Source organism: Macaca nemestrina, chromosome 13 (genome assembly GCF_043159975.1).
Source record: "Macaca nemestrina isolate mMacNem1 chromosome 13, mMacNem.hap1, whole genome shotgun sequence".
NCBI lineage: Eukaryota > Metazoa > Chordata > Mammalia > Primates > Cercopithecidae > Macaca > Macaca nemestrina.
Genome location: NC_092137.1, coordinates 68,455,938 through 68,476,335, shown reverse-complemented (window position 1 = coordinate 68,476,335; position 20,398 = coordinate 68,455,938). Strand labels below are relative to the sequence as shown.

The following is a 20,398-nucleotide window of genomic DNA, read 5'->3' as shown; positions in this document are numbered from 1 at the left end:
TACCATTGTACACATCCTTGCTCCATGCTGCTATTGCCAGAGGATAAAAAAATTTGAGGTGGGACATACTCAGCAATTTCCAGTTGGATTCCCAGTTGAGTATTTTGCAAAAAAAAGCATTAATGAATGAATGACATTTTTAAAAACATTTAAGTATATCCAATCCCACGTACTGTACAAACTAGCTTAGAACAGTGGCATATGTAACTGATATAAAGGAAATAAGCGTAACAATTTTTCTTTTAGTTCCTACATGAACTTTCTAATACTCCCATCACTGAAGTTTACATGTTTTCATCAAGGGTTTTAGAGATACACAAAAGAAGTATCAAAGTCACATTTAATAAAGTTCCTTCCAGTTTATAATGTATAATCATACTATTTAAACACGCAGAAATGAGCTAATCCGAATTTATATAGTTTTTTGGGTGGGAAAAAACATTTATCTCACCTTTACTAGAGGAAACAGACTTTATGATGGTTCTATTTTTCAACTTTAGAATTACTCATTCAGTAGAAGCTGTACTTCAAGTACCCAACCATTCTGTTTTTCACTTTCAATGTAATCTTCAAAAATTATGTGAGACATTCAACATACTTTATTAAAAAATAGGCTCTGTATTAGACGATTTTGCCCAAGTGTAGGCTAATGTAGTGTTCGGAGCACTTTTAAGGTAGGCTAAGCTGTGATGTTCGACGTTTGGTATTTTCAACTCACAATGGGCTTATCTGGACATAAACCCATCGTAAGTTGAGAAGCATCTGTATACCCAACACTGGTTATGTATACTTTCATTAAATACTCATTTGAAAAATAAAACTTTCTTCACATCAACCCTGTGATGTAGGTCTTTAATTTTTAAAACTGCAAAACAGGTTCCAAGATGAGCTCTTACTGATGTATACGGTGTAGTACAGTATAGCCAAAACCACTGCTTATGACCTCTCAAATATTCACACATCAAGGCCAGGCACAGTGGCTTATGCCTGTAATCCCAGCACTTTGGGAGGCCGAGGTGGATGGATCATTTGAGGTCAGGAGTTCGAGACCAGCCTGGTCAACATGGTGAAACCCCATCTCTACCAAAAATACAAAATATTAGCCAAGCATGGTGGTGGACACCTGTAGTCCCACCTACTAGGGAGGCTGAGGCAGGAGGATCACTTGAACCCAGGAAGTAGAGGCTGCAGTAAGCTGAGATCGCACCACTGAACTCCAGCCTGGGTGACAAAGTGAGACCCTGTCCCCCAACAAATATTTACACATCACCCAGTAGTAAGGAAGGGTTATCATTCAGAGAGGTTTTTCTGAGATAATCTATTAAATTACAATTATAAAGAAGAAATGTTTATAAATTTTTATGAAGTTATAAATTTATAAATATAAAAGTATAAATTCATATAGAGCTGTTTAAACTTATTCATATAGAGCTGTTTTAACTTCTTGTTTAAAGAAGTTTCCCTCTGAGGACTACAGACTATGTAATCTGCTACATGTAATTTCAGATAAATGATAAATTATACCTAATGTGTAAGTATAATAGAATCAATTTTTGATATTTAAATTATTCTAAAACCTGTTGAGTGTGAATACTCTTAAATCTTTCTTTTCTGTTTATGCTTCTGGCTGAGAATGGAAGAAGGGACAGAGGCTTCAAATGACTGAAATTCTTCAGGTGGTTTCTTGTGACCGACCCCTCATAAAGTATTTTTCTCCAGAGTCCAAAGGCAAGATAAAAAGTCTCTGACTTGAAATCAGAATCGATCTGCTGATCTGCTAGCCACAGCTCGAATATTGCCATAAACCTTGGAAGGAGGATTTCCTGCAAAGGGGGAAAAAAGTATTGACACAAATAGACTCACATTTATAGAGCCTACAGTCGCCCTTCAGTGTCTAAGGAAGACTGGTTTCAGGACTCCCACAGACACCACAATCCTTGAATGCTCAAGTCTCTTATATAAAAAATATGCACATTAACTACACACATCCTCCCATATACTTTGAATCATCTCTAGATTATTTATAATACCTAATACAATGTAAATGCTATGTAAATAGTTAATACTGTATTGTGTTTTAAAATTTGTATTATTTTTAATTTGCCGTGATTTTTATATGTATTTTTCTGAGTATCTGATCTGCCATTGGTTCAATCCACAGATGTGGACCTTGCAGATACAGAGGGCAGACTGTAACATGAAAAAGGGTCTAGAACCCTAGAAAGAACAGAGACATTTTCTTGAAATTACCAAAAAAAAAAAAAACCTTACAGGAAATAATACCCAAATATTCTCCAAAAAATATTTTAAACTTCTAAGAGTGAAAGGCACTGTGTTGTTAAAATATTTCAAAAAGAAGCCAATCACTGAGGCCTGGGAACCAGAGAATCCCAATTTTCTGAGCAAGCCGCTAAGATCCTGTAACTCTTATCAGAAGGTAACTGACTGTGCTGCAGGATCAAAAAAATGGGTTAAGTGGATCAATTAAATTAACTGAAGCTGTTCAGCAGCTCCTCCTTGGTTGAACCTAAAATGTGATGTTCCCTGCTATTCTGGAATGGTTTTTCTCTGCACCTTATCAGGAAGGCAGCAAAGATTTAAGCAATATTACCCAATAAACACTTTCTCTTCTCTTGCAGACAAATGGAATCTAAGCAAAAATATTTCTACTTCTGGCTGGGTGCGGTGGCTCACACCTGTAATCCCAGCACTCTGGGAGGCTGAGGTGGGCGGATCACAAGGTCAGGAGTCCCACACCAGCCTGGCCAATATGGTGAAACCCCGTCTCTACTAAAAATACAAAAATTAGCCGGGCGTGGTGGCATACACCTTTAGTCTCAGCTACTCAGGAGTCTGAGGCAGGAGAATCGCTTGAACTTGGGAGGCAGAGGTTGCAGTGAGCCAAGATCACGCCACTGCACTCCAACCTAGGCAACACAGTGAGACTCAGGCTAAAAAAAAAAAAAAAAAAAAAATTCTACTTCCTTCTCTAGGCCCACCTTTGCCAACTCCCAAGGGTTTCTACTTGCTATCTTTAATATTACCCCAAATTGCTTTGCAAATGTAGTTTTGACTTCCGCAATTAACTCCCTATCCCTCCCAGAGAAAACACCAAAGAAAGAAACTGCTATTACCCAAGATTAGGTTGCAAATGGCAGTTCTTGCCATCTTGATGTTTTGGAAGGAGCCAAGGATGTGAACTTTCCTGAAAGAAATAAAATGAGACAAATTAGTGGCTGGGATGCAATGACTCACACCTGTAATCCCAGCACTTTGGGAGGCCAAGGCAGGTAGATGGTTTGTGGCCAGGAGTTTGAGACAAGCCTGGACAGCATAATGAGACCCCCATCTCTACAAAAAAATTCAACAGCTGGGTGTAGTAGCACGTGCCTGTAGAGTGCCAGCATGCCAACCTGAGTGACCAAAACCCTCTCTTAAAAAAAAAAAAAAAAAAAAAAAAAGACATTGTAAACAAAAAAGCACTTTCTTGCCTAAGTCCTGTACTCCAAAAATGCTGGAAAATCACATTTGAGTCAGATTCTTTAACGAGGGCAGTGGTTATGGCTGCACAACTCCACAAATATACTAAAAACCACTTTTTAAAAGGGTGAATTTTATGATATATAAATTGTATACCAATAAAAAATTATTAGAAAAGACAGAATTTTTTGAAAAAGTAAAGTTTGTGAAGATTATTCGTTAATGATGGCTCCCATCCCATGAATGCTTTATGTGCCAGGGCTTTCTATACATGCCCTCATTTAATCCTCACATGACCTTCCTGTTTTACAGATGAGGAAAGAAGTTTATAAGAAATCAAAAAGCCTGCCCAAGACGACACACTGGCTGAGCTGGTTACTGAAAACCCATAAATGCAACACTGTACTCAATGTCAACATAATTGGTTTTCAACTGCAAAGTTTTCTAAAGATTATCTAAATTTCTTCAGGGCTCTGAGGATCATTTAGACCCTTTTAATGGGCATTCTTTACCGAATGACAAATTTGCCTTTTTGAGTCCATCTTCCAAACTGTTTTCACTGTGCCCTGTACAACAGTTATCAGCTAAAGCTTCTGTATCTTCAACCCCTGTTAATATTCCCTTCACCTTCTGGCTTTAACTAAGGCCAGATCTCAAATGGTTGCGTTTTTCCTCCACAAACCAGGTACCTCTGGGGCCTGGGGAGGAGCAGGTGCCTTCATGCCACATCCAGACCACATGCTCTCCCTCCTACCTCCCTGAAAACCCTTTGGCTTTGGATCCGCTCTCAGGCCACATCACCCCCCACCCTGCCTGGCTGGGGTCCTCAGCTGCCCCTGCAGATCACCTGTGAAGACGTCAGCTCCTGGCTTGCTGTCTTTCTCTTGCTATTCCCATCTCCATGCTCGATCATGTCAATACCCACGAAGATGATAATCCCAACATGCCAGCCTCTGAGGTCCTTGATACACTCTTTATGCCAACACGGGGTATTGTCCACCCTACTCCAGCCTCTTACATCCATGGTCACACCCTGGACTTAGTCATTACCAAAAACTGCAACCCCCTATAATTTCGATTTCAAACATCCAACTCTCCCTCCACCACTTTCTGTCATTCCAGCTCCTATCAACACAAATAATCCTTCACTCCCACCCCAGGACCTCCCATCTATGGATCCTACCCACCTTCACTGCCCCTCGCCCCCTCATATCCCACCTCCTTCCTCTGCTCACAATCATCCAATGACTTTCTATTCACTCAGAGTAAAAGCCAAAGTCCTTATGAGGACCTCAAGGCCCTATTATTTTTGACCTCATCTATCACTCTCCACTCTCTCCCTTTCGTCCTTGGCCAAGCCTCCTCGCTCACTGCCAGATGTGCCCTCGACTTAAGATCTTTGTGCTTTCCCCTTCCTCTGTAATGCTCTTTCTCCAGACACCTGCAGATGAACAAAACAAACATTTACAAATGCTCCTCCCCAAACTCCACTAAAATGACAATAAAGATATAAGCCCAAAAGGAAGAAGAGAGTGATAACAGTAGCAAAGTCCAGAAAGGTGTAAAGCAGATGGAGGAGACGGAACTGACTGTGCAGACCCAAGTCAACTGCTGCCTGAATCAGCAGCGGGAATATCAAGAAGCAGAACTCCGGGAAAGAGACTCCAAGAGGCAGGGGACAGGGAACCCAGGATGATGGCTGTGCAGCCAGAATGCAGGCAGAGAGCAGGGGGGCGTTTGGGGAATAGACCTCTCCAGGAGAGATTTCTCAAATATTAGATGCATTCAAATATATCAAGAGGAGATACAACGTATAGCTTCTTACTGAATTAGTAGGATGAAAGAGAAGAAAGGAGATAGACACAAAAGAGTTACTTCCTTAAGTGAAAACAATGCTGCAAAACAAAGATAAGGCAGTCACAGTATTTCACCTGGTTCTTCACCTGGCTCAGCTATAAGTACACTGAGCACTGATTTGTTTTCAGGTAATACTGAACATTAATCTAACAAAAACCACAAGGGGACCATCAGGAGGACAAAGAAGAATAAATCGGAGTGTCAGAAAGGCTGAGTGTACGTGGTGGAAGTAAGGGAGTGAAAGACAGCTAAACCTTCATCTTTGATGGTAGAATGTCAATAGTGAATCTGAAAAATAAAACTGTATATGAACTGTATGAACAAAATATCTGGAAATACAGAGGTAAATAATTTTTTAAGATAAGCTAAAAGAGTTGAAATTGGTTCCCCTGAAAAGGGTGAAATGGAGGTAGGCAGCAGACATTTTTGTTTTTTTTCTTTTTTGAAACAGAGTCTCACTCTGTTGCCCAGGCTGGAGTGCAGTGGAGCGATCTCAGCTCACTGCAAGCTCTGCCTCCCAGGTTCATGCCATCCTCCTGCCTCAGCCTCCCGAGCAGCTGGGACTACAGGCTCCCGCTACCACACCTGGCTAATTCTTTGTACTTTTAGTAGAGACGGGGTTTCACAGTGTTAGCCAGGATGGTCTCGATCTCCTGACCTCGTGATCCGCCTGCCTCGGCCTCTCAAAGTGCTGGGATTACAGGCGTGAGCCACAGCGCCCGGCCAATTTTTGGCTTTTTAAAACTATGTGTATGTTTAACTTTGATTAAAATTATTTAAAACAGAGCATGACAGATGAGGAAATAAAGACGAAAAGAACAGATAAAGTGGGAGTAGTTTTGCTGCAGAAAGAACCAAAGTAATGGGGCAACAGTTGGAAAGGAATGGAGGCTTCAAGACACAGAGGCAACATCATTTCCCATCTGCTATATTAAATATACCTGGAACCAATTGTTTTTAGTTTTCTATCTCGCTCGCATTATACTGTATTTTATCAGGTTATTAGCAACTCATCAAAATTAACTTTTATAGGTACATAACAGCCCATCTTACAGCTTTATTATAATTAATATAAACTTTTAAACGTGGATTTCCAACTAGCCTGTCTATAGCAAAAGCAAGAGATAGTACATCTCTTAATTTCAAGTAGTCTGTAATTTAGTTTGTAAGAAAACACAAAAGACATAAGTAATTCAGTAGCGACATTATTCATAACAACCACAAACTGAAAACAACCCAAATGTCCATCTACTGTGACTGGACAAACAAAATATAATACAGCTGACTTTTGAATAATAGATTTGAACTGCACGGGTCGTTACACACAAACTTTTTTCAACACATATATTGGAAGATATTTTAGAGACTTGAAAAAAACCCAGAGAGGAGCTGAGTATTGTAGAAATGTAAAAAAAAAAAAAAATAGAAAAGCTATGTCATGAATGCATAAATTATATGTAGATACTAGTCTATCTTATTTACCACCATAAAAAAAGTTAAAATCAATCAAAACTTACACACACAAACACAAGCCATGTATGGTGCCATTTGTAGTCAACAGAAACGGAAACAAATGCAAAGATGCAGTATTAAATCATAACTTCATAAAATTATCTGTAGTGCATACTGTACGACAATTTCACAGCTTCCACCTACTGCTCTTGTGGTGAGCTCAGGTGTTGCAAGTATCCACTTAGAATGCCATGTGATGCTGATCATCTCCCATGAGCAGTTTTGACTCTCCAATAAATTGTCTCTCACAGTAGAAAGTGATCTCTCACAGTTCTTGCCTATTTTTAAACTTAGTGCATACTGCAAGCTTTGAGACCATGTGACCTACACAACGTGGGCCCCATACAAAGTGCCACTCGTGATGTTGGGAGTGCTCCAAAGAAGCACAGAAAAGTCGTGACACCTCAAGAAAAAGCTGAACTGGCCAAGTGCGATGGCTCACGCCTGTAATCCCAGCACTTTGGGAGGCTGAGGCGGGTGGATCATGAGGTCAGGAGATTGAGACCATCCTGGCTAACACAGCGAAACCCCGTCTCTACTAAAAATACAAAAAATTTAGCCAGGCATGATGGCATATGCCTATAGTCGCAGCTACTTGGGAGGCTGAGGCAGGAGAATCCATTGAACCCAGGAGGCAGAGGTTGCAGTGAGCCGATATTGCACCATTGCACTCCAGCCTTGGCGAGAGAGGGAGATTCCATCTCAAAAAAAAAAAAAAGAAAGAAAAGCTGAATTGCTTGACATGTACTGTTGACTGAGGCCTGCAGCTGCAGCTGCCCGCCACTTCAAGATAAATGACTATACCATAGGACCCATTGTAAAAAAAGAAAAAATTCATGGAGGTGTCACTGCAGCTACAACAGCAGATGTGACAACACCTGCAGTTTTGCCAAATACCCCTTTATCTTCCCCTAGGCCCCCAGGCAAGACAGAACAGACTATGGCAATAAGACACCAAATTGTAAACAAGACCTAAGACCACCCGGGCAAGGGTTGTCACACACCCTACACTTAAAGAGTAAATGACTGTCTTCTTTTGAGAAATGTCTGTTCATATCCTTTGCCCACTTTTTGATGGGGTTGTTTTTTTCTTGTAAATTTGTTTGAGTTCTTTGTAGGTTCTGGATATTAGCCCTTTGTCAGATGAGTAGATTGCAAAAATTTTCTCCCATTCTGTAGGTTGCCTGTTCACTCTTAGGGTAGTTTCTTTTGCTGTGCAGAAGCTCTTTAGTTTAATGAGATCCCATTTGTCAATTCTGGCTTTTGCTGCCGTTGCTTTTGGTGTTTTAGACATGAAGTCTTTGCCCATGCCTATGTCCTGAATGGTACTACCTAGGTTTTCCTCTAGGGTTTTTATGGTTTTAGGTCTAACATTTAAGTCTCTAATCCATCTTGAATTAATTTTCGTATAAGGAGTAAGGAAAGGATCCAGTTTCAGCTTTCTACTTATGGCTAGCCAATTTTCCCAGCACCATTTATTAAATAGGGAATCCTTTCCCCATTTCTTGTTTTCTCAGGTTTGTCAAAGATCAGATGGCTGTAGATGTGTGGTATTCATACAGCCAACAGACACATGAAAAAATGCTCATCATCACTGGCCATCAGAGAAATGCAAATCAAAACCACAATGAGATACCATCTCACACCAGTTAGAATGGCGATCATTAAAAAGTCAGGAAACAACAGGTGCTGGAGAGGATGTGGAGAAATAGGAACACTTTTACACTTTTGGTGGGATTGTAAACTAGTTCAACCATTATGGAAAACAGTATGGCGATTCCTCAAGGATCTAGAACTAGATGTACCATATGACCCAGCCATCCCATTACTGGGGATATACTCAAAGGATTATAAATCATGCTGCTATAAAGACACATGCACACGTATGTTTATTGTGGCACTATTCACAATAGCAAAGACTTGGAATCAACCCAAATGTCCATCAGTGACAGACTGGATTAAGAAAATGTGGCACATATACACCATGGAATACTATGCAGCCATAAAAAAGGATGAGTTCGTGTCCTTTGTAGGGACATGGATGCAGCTGGAAACCATCATTCTTAGCAAACTATCACAAGAACAGAAAACCAAACACTGCATGTTCTCACTCATAGGTGGGAACTGAACAATGAGATCACTTGGACTCGGGAAGGGGAACATCACACACCGGGGCCTATCATGGGGAGGGGGGAGGAGGGAGGGATTGCACTGGGAGTTATACCTGATGTAAATGACGAGTTGATGGGTGCTGACGATTTGATGGGTGCAGCACAGCAACATGGCACAAGTATACATATATAACAAACCTGCACGTTATGCACATGTACCCTAGAACTTAAAGTATAATAATAATAAAAAATAAATAAATAAATAAAAGAAAAAAAAAAAGAGTAAATGACATTCTAACTGCCACAGGATATTTTTTTCTCTAGCAGCTTAACAAGCACTGGCCTTATGATAAACAATATTAAAACAATTACAGCTCACCAATAGTTAGATACAGATTGACCCCAGCTTCCCTCTTCCCACACTCTGTTCCACAAACCGTAACTACAGCTTTGATTGGACAAGAGACTGATCCCAGTAACATTCTCCTGATAAGAGATCACTGACCATGGACTGGTTCTACCAGCTTCCAAAGGCAGTGCATTCAGTCTTCACCTCCTTGTCCCTACTTCATCTTGTAATGTACAGGACCTAACTGTCACATATTTTAAATGTTAAGTCTCCCCCACAAAGCAACCAGGGGTCGTATGTTACATTTATTCCGTATACAAGCATTACGACCCCTCTTATATTCATAGCTCCTCCTATAACCTGTTAAATAAGTATACTGGCCAACCCATTCAGCATAAATTCCTGTCTCATTCTTTCCTCCTTCAAAGTGCCTGCTTTTGGTCTCTGCTGAAGGGTATACTTCCCAGCCTGTCAGAATGGCCACCCTGCAGAATGCAACCCTTTATAAGAAATAAAGTTTCCTCTCCAAATTTATAGATCTTGTGATTCTTTTGTTGACAATCTCAAATTGGAAATGCAGCTTTTATGTGGGTGCAGGATTGTTCTAAGAAAGACATATCTACAGACTCTAATATGATGGAGAAAAAATTAAGTCATTATATGACAACTTACAGCAAAAGGAAAGTGAAGGATCTAAAGCTGGAGAACTTAATGCCAGCAAAGGATGGTTTGATAATGTTAGAAAGAGGTGGCTTTAAAAATGTCAGGATAACAGGAGAAGCAGCTTCTGCTCACCAAAGGGCAGCAGACAAGTTCCCAGACGCCATTAAGAAAATCATTGAGGAGAAACAGTATCTGCCTGAACAGGTTTTTTGTGCAGATGAAAAATGTCCTGTTCTGGAAAAAAATGTCACAAAGGGCAATTATTAGTAAAGAAGAGAAGCAAACACCAGGATTTAAGGCAGGAAGGGCTAGGCTAACTTTACTGTTTTGTGCAAATGCAGTCAGGTTTATGATCAGGACTGCTCTTATCTATAAAGCTGCTAACCCTGATCCTTGAAGGGAAAAGGTAACGCCAGAGGCCTGTCGTCTGGATGGCTTGCACAAGGAGAGCTCTTTTCTGGATTGATTCCATCAATGCCTTGTCCCTGAAGTCAGGAAGTATCTTGCCAGTAAGGAATGCCTTTTAAAGTTCTTTTGCTATTGAACAATGTCCCAGCCACCCAGAACCCCATGAGTTCAACACTGAAAGGCAACAACGTGGTCTCCTTGCACCTAAACACGCTCTAATTCAGCCTCCAGAACAGGTAGTCATAAAGATCTTTAAGGTTCATCACATACAGTGCTCTATGGAAAACAGTGTCAATGCTATGGAAGAGAACTCGATGGAAAGAACATCATAGTCTGGAAGTACTATAACCACTGAAGACGCTGTCACTATTATGGAAAGAGCTGTGAAAGCCTCACGCTTGCAACTATAAATTCCTGCTGGAGAAAACCATGTCCAGAGGTTTTGCATAACAGTACAGGATCTACGACAGAGCCAAACAAGAAATCATGAAAGAGACTGCGGATATGGCCAGAAATGAGGGGTGAAGGGTTTCAAGATACAGATCTCGGAGAAACCAAGAGCTAACAGACACTATGCCAGAGGAATTAACAGAAGACGACCTGATGGAGGTGAGTGCTTCTGAAGCAGTGTTGGGTGATAAGGAAAGATGATGTAGAAGCAGCAGTGTCAGAAAACAAGGTGACATTAGGCAATTTGGCAGAAGGTTTCTGATTATTCAAGATGCTTTTGACATCTTTTATGACACAGACCCTTTTATGATGTGGGCACTAAAACTAAACAAACTGTGGAGGAAGACTGGTACCCTACAGAAACATTTTTAGAGAAGGAAAGCACAAAAAAGTCAGAAATTACAATGTATTTCTGTAAAGTTCCAGAGTACGCTTGCCTCTCCTGCCTCCCCTTCAACGTCTTCCACCTCCGCCACCCATGAGACAGCAAGATTAACCCTTCTTCCTCCTCCTCAGCTTATTCACCATGAAGACAAGGATGAAGACCTTTATGATAATCCACTTCCACTTAATGAATAGTAAATAGATTTTCTCTTCCTTATAATTTTCTTAACATTTTCTTTTCTCTAGCTTACTTTATGAAAGAGTACAGTATATAATACGTAAAACATACAAAATATATGTTTATCAACTATTTGTTATTGGAATAGCTTCCAGCCAAAAGCAGGAGTAGTTAAGTTTTGGGAGAGTCAAGTCATACATGGATTTTCAACCATGTTGGGGGTTCAGCATCCCTAATCCCTGCAATATTGAAGGGTCAACAGTATACCTGTGCAATGAAATAGTACTTGCCAATAAAAAGGAACTACTGATACACCCAACAAAATGGAGAAATTCAAAATAACATGCTAATTAAGAGAAGTCACACACCAAAGCCTACATACCATATATTTCCATTTATATGAATTTCTAGAAAATGTAAAATAAAGAGTGACAGAAATTAGAGGAGTGGTTGTCCTGGAACAGGGTGGGGGCAGGCAATTGACCACAAACATGCACGAGGGAACTTTCAGGGTAAGAGAACTGTATGAGTGTCATGGGACTACAATACACAACATTTGCCAAAAACTCATTGAACTGGATACTCAAAACAGGAGAATTTTATTGTATGTAAATTATGCCACAATAAACTTTTAAAAAGTTGGTTTAACTAGTAAATTTTAGGTTAACACTTATAAATATACTTATAAATTTACCAGTAATAAACTTAATGACAGACTAACTATATAATTTCATTGGCAAATCAGTTACAGTTTTAGATTTCTAAATTTATTTATTTATTTTTTTTGAGATAGAGTCTGTCGCCCAGGCTGGTTTTGAACTCCTGACCTCAGGTGATCCACCCACCTCAGCCTCCCAAAGTGCTGAAATTACAGATGTGAGGCACCACACTGGCCTTTTTTTTTTTTTCTCGAGACGGAGTCTGTTGCCCAGGCTGGAATGCAGTGGCGCGATTTTGGCTCACTGCAGTCTATGCCTCCCAGGTTCAAGCAATTCTCCTGCCTCAGTCTCCCAAGTAACTGGGATTACAGGCATGTGCCACCATGCCAGGCTAGTTTTTTTGTATTTCACCATGTTGGCCAGGCTGGTTTTGAACTCCTGACCTCAGGTGATACGCCCGCCTCGACCTCCCAAAGTGCTAGGATGACAGATGTGAGCCATCGCGGCAGGCCATGGATTTCTAAATTCATGAAAGCTTTCAGGGCTACTCAGCCAGTCCATGACTTAACTGAAGATTTTTTTTTTGACTTTATAATTGTGCCAAAGTGATATGCATTCAGAATGCTCTTCAATTTTCAAAGAGTAGTATCCTATGATATCAAATGAACTTCTGACTTATGAGATCTTTAATTTACAACAGGTTTATCTGGATATAACCCCACCATACGGTGAGGAGCATCTATATATGGATTTTTTAAAATTAATTTTTTATTTTTTGGAAACAGGGTTTCACTCTGTCACCCAGGCTAGAGTGCAGGGGTGCCATCATGGTTCACTGTGGCCTTGACATCCTGGGTTCAAGCAATCCTCCCACCTGAACCTCCTGAGTAGCTAGGGCTACAGGTGTGCACAATCACGCCTGCCTAATTTTTGTATTTTTTTGTAGAGATGGGATCTCCCTATGTTGCCCAGACTGGTCTTGAACTTCGGGGCTCAAGCAATCCTTCCTCCCACCTTGGCCTCCCAAAGTGCTGGGATTATAGGCATAATCCACTGTGCCCAGACTATATGTGGTATTTTTCTTTTTATTTTGTTAGAGTCTCACTCTGTCGCCGACGGTTGAGTACAGTGGCATGACCGCGGCTCAATGCAGCTTCACCTTCTGGGCTCAGGCGATCCTCCCACTTCGGCCTCGCAGGTAGCTGGGACTACAGGTGTGGGCCGCCGCACTTGGCTAATTTCTGTATTTTTTTTTTTAGAGAAGGGGTTTCGCCATGTTGCCCAGGCTAGTCTCAAACTCCTGAGATCAAGCCATCCACCTGCCTCAGCCTTCCAAAGTGCTGGGATTACAGACGTGAGCCACCATGCTTGGCCATAGTTTTACATATGGTGTGCATTTCCACATTTTTGAATAGCTTCTCCCAAGCCTCCATATTTCTGAATCTAGACTCAATCCATAAAGATCAAAAAATAAAATTATATTCCTGGCTTCAGGTAAAGAGGGCCACCAACACAGTACTATAGTTATCCTTAAAGTGTAAAGAATATATAAAATTTAGATTTTATATAATAAGGAGTCCTTCAGTTTAGAGTAAAACTGAGATATTAAATGAAATTATTTCATGATTGAGTCACAGGCAGAACCCTCCTCCTCTCAGTCAACTGTTCAGTTTCCCAACTTCACAGCATTACATAATCTCTGAGCCATCTGCCAGTAAGATCCCCAGCCTGGGCAGCTTCAACCTCAGACAGGGGTAATCCCAGCTTCACTTCTGGCACCTTTATTTTAAGCTCCTATCATCTTATTTATGTTCGCATATAACTGCTCTCTAGTTTTGCCTAATGTACGATATTCCCCTCGCTTTATAAAAGGCCTTAACATATATATAAAATAGATATATATATTTCTAAAGACTCACAAGGGCATCCAAAATACTGATTGCTTGTTCTCCCCTACTAATTTAATAGATTCCCTTGAGTATGTATGTATGTATGTATGTATGTATGTATGTATGTATGTATTTATTTATTTGAGACAGAGTCTCGCTCTGTCACCCAGGCTGGAGTGCAGTGGCACGATCTCGGCTCACTGCAACCTCCTCCTCCTCCCAGGTTCAAGTGATTATCCTGCCTCAGCCTCCCGAGTAGATGGGACTACAGGTGTACGCCACCACGCCCAGCTAATTTTTGTATTTTTAGTAGAGATGGGGTTTCACCATGTTGGCCAGACTGGTCTCGAACTCCTGACCTTAGGTGATCCACCCACCTCGGCCTCCCAAAGTGCTGGGATTGCAGGCGTGAGCCACTGCGCCCAACCTGAGATACTATGTAAATCTTCATCTGTAATAATAATTTCTTTTAATAGCATTTGTAACATTTCCTCATTGTTAAATGAGAAAATACACAATTTCTGAAATTTTCTCAACTTAAGCCTCTTTCAAAGTTGGTGGCTATTCACCCAAAAGTATACAGATGATTCCCAACTTAATATGGTTTGAACTGGGATTTTTCAACTTTACAAGGGTGCAAAGCTGATACATATTCAGAACGCTCTACTTCAAGTACACATACAACCATTCTGTTTTTCATTTTTAGTACAGTATTCAATATTCAACACTCTGTCACAAAGTAGAATTTGTGTTGGATGACTTTGCCCAACTGTAGGCTAATGTGTGTTCTGACCACGTTTATGATAGGCTAGGCTAAGCTATAATGTTCCACAAGTCAGGTATATTAAATGCACTTTAGACTTCTGATATTTTCAATTTACAATGGGTTTATGAGGAGCATCTGTACTGACAAAGATTTAGCAGCAACATTATACATGAAATATAACTGTTACGACTTTCTTAAAAGATCAAATATAAATTATGACAATAATTTTCTCAAGATCAGATACTTACACATCAGCCAAAACTATCCGCGTCCGTGTCACATTCTCTATGGTGAATTTGGTTTTTCCTCCTTTGCCAGCGATTCTTCCTATTGCCCTGGATAGATGGTCTCCCTTTAGGGGTTTAACTAAACAAGAAACGCAACATCTCAGGAGGCAAGCCATTCTAGTGCACCACCCACTTCCACATGAAGTTTAATTATAAACTAAATTTCTCTAAATGACACAAAATGTATATATACATATTAAAAAGTTGCTAAAAATACAGCTCAATTGATGCTATTAGAAAACTGAGAGTCACATCACAATACAAAGTCAGCGACACAAGAGCACAGACCACCACACACTCACCATCTGTAATTTCAAAAGACTCTAGGAAGAGGTCATCCAACCTGATGAGGGCAAGTGCATCCTATAATATAAAACAAACACTGTGAAGCCCCTTCCGTTTGCACACCTGAAAAAGAGTAAAGCGCAAAGCACTATGGAACGAAAATCCACAAACTCTTGAGCTAGAAAGCTTTTTTTTTTTTTTTTGGAGACATAGTCTTACACTGTCGCCCAGGCTGGAGTGCAGTGGCGTGATCTTGGCTCACTGCAACCTCTGCCGCCCAGGTTCAAGTGATTGTCCCACCTCAGACTCCCGAGTAGCTGGGACCACAGGCTTGTGCCACCACACCCGGCTAATTTTTTTGTAATTTTAGTAGAGACGGAGGGCATCGCCATGTTGGCCAGGCTGGTTTCGAACTCCTGGCCTCAAGTGATCCACCTGCCTCGGCCTTCCAGAGTGCTGGGATTACAGGTGTGAGCCACTGCGCCTGGCCTTTTTTTTTTTTTTTTTTTTAATGCCTAATCCATTGAGATGTTCACATTGAGTATTTTTCAAGTCCCCATTTTAGATATCATAGAATTACTCACCTCCACCTGAAAGCCTAGAATAAAAGCTTTCACAAAATCAGCTGCTTTTGTCAGAGCACTAACATCTTTGGTTTCTTTACAAGTCTGTTAAAAAACAAAAAAGGGTACAAAATACCGTTGAGACTCAAACAGAAAATGTCTTAACGAAATACTAGAAATGTCCTTTCCCATTATCAGAGAATTTCCTTCACCACCACCTTTCCCTAATATATTCTGTATGACACAGGTTCTGGTTGGGTAAGTGCTATATTTTATTGGCAAAACAAAACCTTTCCAGCTCCAAAGCTTGGCTGTTTCACCCAAAGAGTGTCAAATAACTAACCACACTATATGATCAGATTTTGGGGTTAACAGCAAGACTCCTCTGGCACAACCCAATTTCTTGCATTCTGAAGAACCTCTACCTTCTGTCCATCCCTTCAATGCCCAAGCTTGTCCTCTTCTCTTCTCTCTCAAGGCAGTCTTCCCTGGGATTCCTGACTTAATCTTCTTAGTTATCAATTACATGCTGATGTTTCTTAAACCAATAGCTCTAGGCCTAACTACCTGCACCCGCTGAGTGGGGAAATAAAGAATGACTGAAGCACTGAACCTGTTCTCAAACTTTATTTGAGAAATGCAGAAATAACTGTTATTCATAAAATGCCTACCACTGTAAATAACACACACTGTAAATAACATGCACTATAAATAACATGCTTTACACACCATAACTCTAACCCTCACAACAACTTTGAATGTTAAGTCATATGACTACCTTTGCATGTGAGGAAACTAAAGTACTAAAAAGCAAAAATGCTAAGATTCAAACACAGGTCTGATTTCAAAATTGTTATCTCCACTGTACCATACATATTCACAATCTAGTTGAGGAGACCATGTACTCAACAAATTTAAAACCATATGGGCTTGTGTAATGGCAAAGTCCCCGGGGCTTTCCCATTTAGAACTAGACCCTAGTTCCAATCCTACATGTGACCTTAGACAAGTCTCCTAGTTACTTTAGGTCTTGAGTTTTCTCATCAGTAAAATAAGGAGGTCAGAGAAGAAGATCCTGAGTGTTCCCTACTAGTATAATAGGAAGTTTCCCTTATTAGCCTGATGACTATGGCCAAGTTTCCTCACATCTTTAAGATGGGAATATCCTGAAGACTAAATGATGTAGAGCATGTTGTAATACCACTATGTGTCTGGTATATGGCAGCATCAATAAATGTTAGTGGAATCCAAAGTGATTATCCTGCAATAAATAGGACAGTAAAGCACATGAAAAGTTTAGGCACTGAAGATATGACTGAAAAATGTACATTCTGGTATGAAACTGGCACCCAGAACAGAAAGCCCAAAGTAAATTAATTTTAAATGTCTAGTTCCTGGATTGACGGCATAGAATTTAAAATACACATATATAGGCCAGGCAGGGCAGCTCACGCCTGTAATCCCAGCACTTTGGGAGGCTGAGATGGGCGGATCACCTGAGGTCAGGAGTTCAAGACCAGCCTGGCCAACATGCTAAAACCCAGTCTCTACTAAAAATACAAAAATTAGCCAGGTGTGGTAGCGGGCGCCTGTTAACAGTGAGCCGAGAGCGTGCCACTGCACGCCAGCTTGGGCGAAAGCGCAAAATTAAAAAAAAAATACACACACACATATATGTGCATATGTTTCTTATCAAAATAATACAGTTTTATCAAAAAAGCACCATTAAAACACAGTCATGCACTGCATAATGACATTTTGATCAATGACCAACTGCTCATACCATGGTGGTCTCATAACAGTATAATGGAAAATATACAGAAATCTGATATATGGCACTGGACACTGGCAATGCAGATCAAGTAGATGAAATGACTGATACTCAGTAATGGTGCTGGAACATTTGGTTTTCCATATGAAAAAATACATAAATATACACATACCATCTAGGTTTGTGTAAATACACTCTTCGCACAAGGACTAAGTCATCTTACAAAACATATCCCAGAACATATCCCCGACGCTGACTGTATACACTTCTTGTAAAGCAGCAAGTACTTATGTTCATTATTTACTTACTTCTGTTTATGACAATCTCTTTACTCGACCTTTTCTGAATTTGACACAGAACGTTACAAAAGATACACAGAAGCAGAGACAGTATTTTGGTATGATCTCAGAACTAATTTACAAATTCAATTAATATTTGTATCAAACGCAGATTTTTAAGGCATTTGGGAAGTTCAAACTCAATATGGTAAGTTTTTAAACTGGACAAAAACTATTCAACACAATAAGTCCCATTAACTAAAGTCTACTCACGCCTTTCCATCTCTGTAGGAGAGAAAGCCTGGTGTATTGGGAAATGGTTGAGATTTTCCTTACCCTGATTTCTACATTCCTTGATTTCAAGTTAAAGCGTATCTGAAGTCCCAAATGTTCCACAATGGGAGTAAATATCTTCATCCAGTTTTCTTTCAACGGTGTATATCTGTTAGCTGGGACTGGAATTTTCCTTGTTTCTTCTTTTCCACTCTGTAATAAAAGAACACACAACTCAAAAGGCTATGGAGGGATGGTGATGGAGTTGTAAAATAACATCTGATCCATAAAGGGCTGCCTTTAACTGAACTAGTTACACTTCAAAGAATCACTTCTCTCTGAGCATCGCGGCAGAACAGCCCCACCGCAGCTTCAACATTCCCCAGAGGCCACCGGCTTGATCCGCGTCTGGCCCCTGCCTGGTTGCTGTCCTAGGGTCCTAGCCACATACCAGGAGCCCGTCCCCACAGAGGGGTGGGAAGACGGGCCTCTTCGCCGGCCTGGCCTCCTCTGTGTCCATCCGGCCCGCATCCCCGCCCTCTCCCGCTGCGGACAGCTGTTCAGCCTGTCGTTTCTTCGCCCGCCGGCCACCCTTACGGGTGACCTGGGTAAAGCCCTCCTCTGCCCCGGCGCTCTGCGCTTCCATTTCGGATTCCATCCCCCGGAATCTTAAGGCGCTTCCGGCTGAAACACGTGCCCTGCTGCACCGCGCAGGACCCAGCCTACGTCAACTAACCCCGCAGCTCCGCCCCTTTCCTAAAACGTCACAGGCCGGGGACCTGCAGGATTTGGGGCCGGGGGAAAACGGGATTTCGGCTGTCCTAAGGTATGCCTGATGCTCATGGTCTCACTCTAGCCGTGCAACTCCGAGCTCAAGCATTTTATAATCTCTAATATGTATGTGTGCGAAAGGCAGTGGGTAAAGGCAATAAAGAAATTTGTGCTGTTGTGAAGGAACATTCTGTGCGATCGCCAGAGCGCATCTGGCATTATCTAGAGATAACTACAGCCAACTTCCTAGGGTATCTGGGGCAGAATACGGAAAGCGGGAGGGACAAATTGCCAATGTTTGGAGTCTGGTTTCCAGGTTAGTGTTTTGGGGGGCTTTGGGTGTGGCGGTTGTCAGAACTGAAATCGGCTGCACCATGTCGGCCTTCGAGAAGCCTCAGATCATCGCCCATATCCAGAAGGGTTTCAACTACACGGTGTTTGACTGTAAATGGGTGCCCTGCAGCGCCAAATTTGTGACCATGGGCAACTTCGCACGGGGCACCGGCGTCATTCAGCTGTACGAGATCCAGCACGGGGACCTGAAGCTGCTTCGAGAGGTGGGTGCCGGGTCGACGATCCGGACTGCCGTTGGGGGCGAGTGCGGATCCTGGGGTCTGCTTTCCTCTTTGCCAGAGCCTTCGTCCAGCGTCCCCCAAAGCATGGCTTGAGCCGCGCGAGACCAGAGAAGCTGACCGCCGACTGAGGAATGTTTCCCATTTAAAACCTCTTTCTCATCCGCGGGGTAGTTCCTCCGCGCCCAACCCTCCTGCCACCCCGAGTGCAGTCCAGCCAAAGCGGGCGCCAGGATGCCTGCAGTGTGGTTGGAAGAGGCAACCTAACACATTCGGCAGGTATCAATTGAGTGCCTGGTATTCCTAGGCATGTGAATGGCAATGTCCCCGATCTCATGGAGTTTGTTTTCTAGTGGGAGAGATACTCAGTTCAATAATCAAAGCAACGATACATAAGTACAAACCGAGATGAGTCGTCTCACACAAAGGAACACGGTTACGGTTCAGTGAGAGTGAAAACAGGTTTGGGATGAGTGAAAACAGATTTTGGTATGTGCGGGAGCTAACTAGGCCAAACTAGGAGTAAAGGACACGGTTTCCAGGGCTTCTGCACATGCAGAAGCTCAGTGATGGGAAGAAGTTTATCCTCTTAAGAAACTAGAGGGATAAGCAAGAACCAGACATTGCAAGATCTGTAGGACATTCAAAGGAATTTATGCCTTTTTCCTAAGAAAAACGGGACACGATTGAAAGGATTTAAGCAGGGTGTGGAAAGATTAGGTTTACAACTTTTTGTTTTTGTTTTTGTTTTTGAAGATTACTAGTGAAAGAATTAGAGAATAATGATAGTAACTAGCATTTTGTAGCTGTTTATAGTTTTAAAAAAGTCTTGATTTCAGTTACCTGAAAAAAAAAAGATCAGTCGTAGTCAGATCAGAGTTGTAATAGACTA

The 20,398-nt window shown here is 41.3% G+C and overlaps 2 protein-coding genes across 4 annotated transcripts in view; one reads left to right on the top strand and one right to left on the bottom strand.

Annotated features, from left to right (window-relative positions):
* Positions 1-334: 334 nt before the first annotated feature.
* On the bottom strand, positions 335-18,911 carry LOC105465182 (partner of NOB1 homolog). Of its 2 annotated transcripts, XM_011713455.3 has the most exons (7): positions 18,615-18,911; positions 18,227-18,376; positions 15,863-15,946; positions 15,296-15,356; positions 14,955-15,072; positions 3,135-3,205; positions 335-1,823 (listed from the first exon to the last, which is right to left on the bottom strand). In XM_011713455.3, the coding sequence occupies exons 1-7, from the start codon at positions 18,819-18,821 to the stop codon at positions 1,756-1,758; spliced, it is 759 nt and encodes a 252-aa protein (XP_011711757.1). In that variant the 5' UTR covers positions 18,822-18,911; the 3' UTR covers positions 335-1,755. The 2 variants fall into 2 exon arrangements, with proteins under 2 accessions (XP_011711757.1, XP_070932936.1); XM_071076835.1 differs by lacking the exon at positions 15,863-15,946.
* A 175-nt stretch (positions 18,912-19,086) lies between these two features.
* The window catches only part of DNAAF10 (dynein axonemal assembly factor 10), a 62,878-nt gene continuing 61,566 nt past the window's right edge, over positions 19,087-20,398 (top strand). The window contains exon 1 of one of the 2 annotated variants that reach the window (XM_071076832.1): positions 19,087-19,491. In XM_071076832.1, the coding sequence (XP_070932933.1) occupies positions 19,309-19,491 (183 nt within the window). In that variant the 5' untranslated portion in view covers positions 19,087-19,308. The remainder of the gene's footprint in view (positions 19,492-20,398) is intronic. The other variant, XM_011713454.2, reaches the window with a different exon arrangement.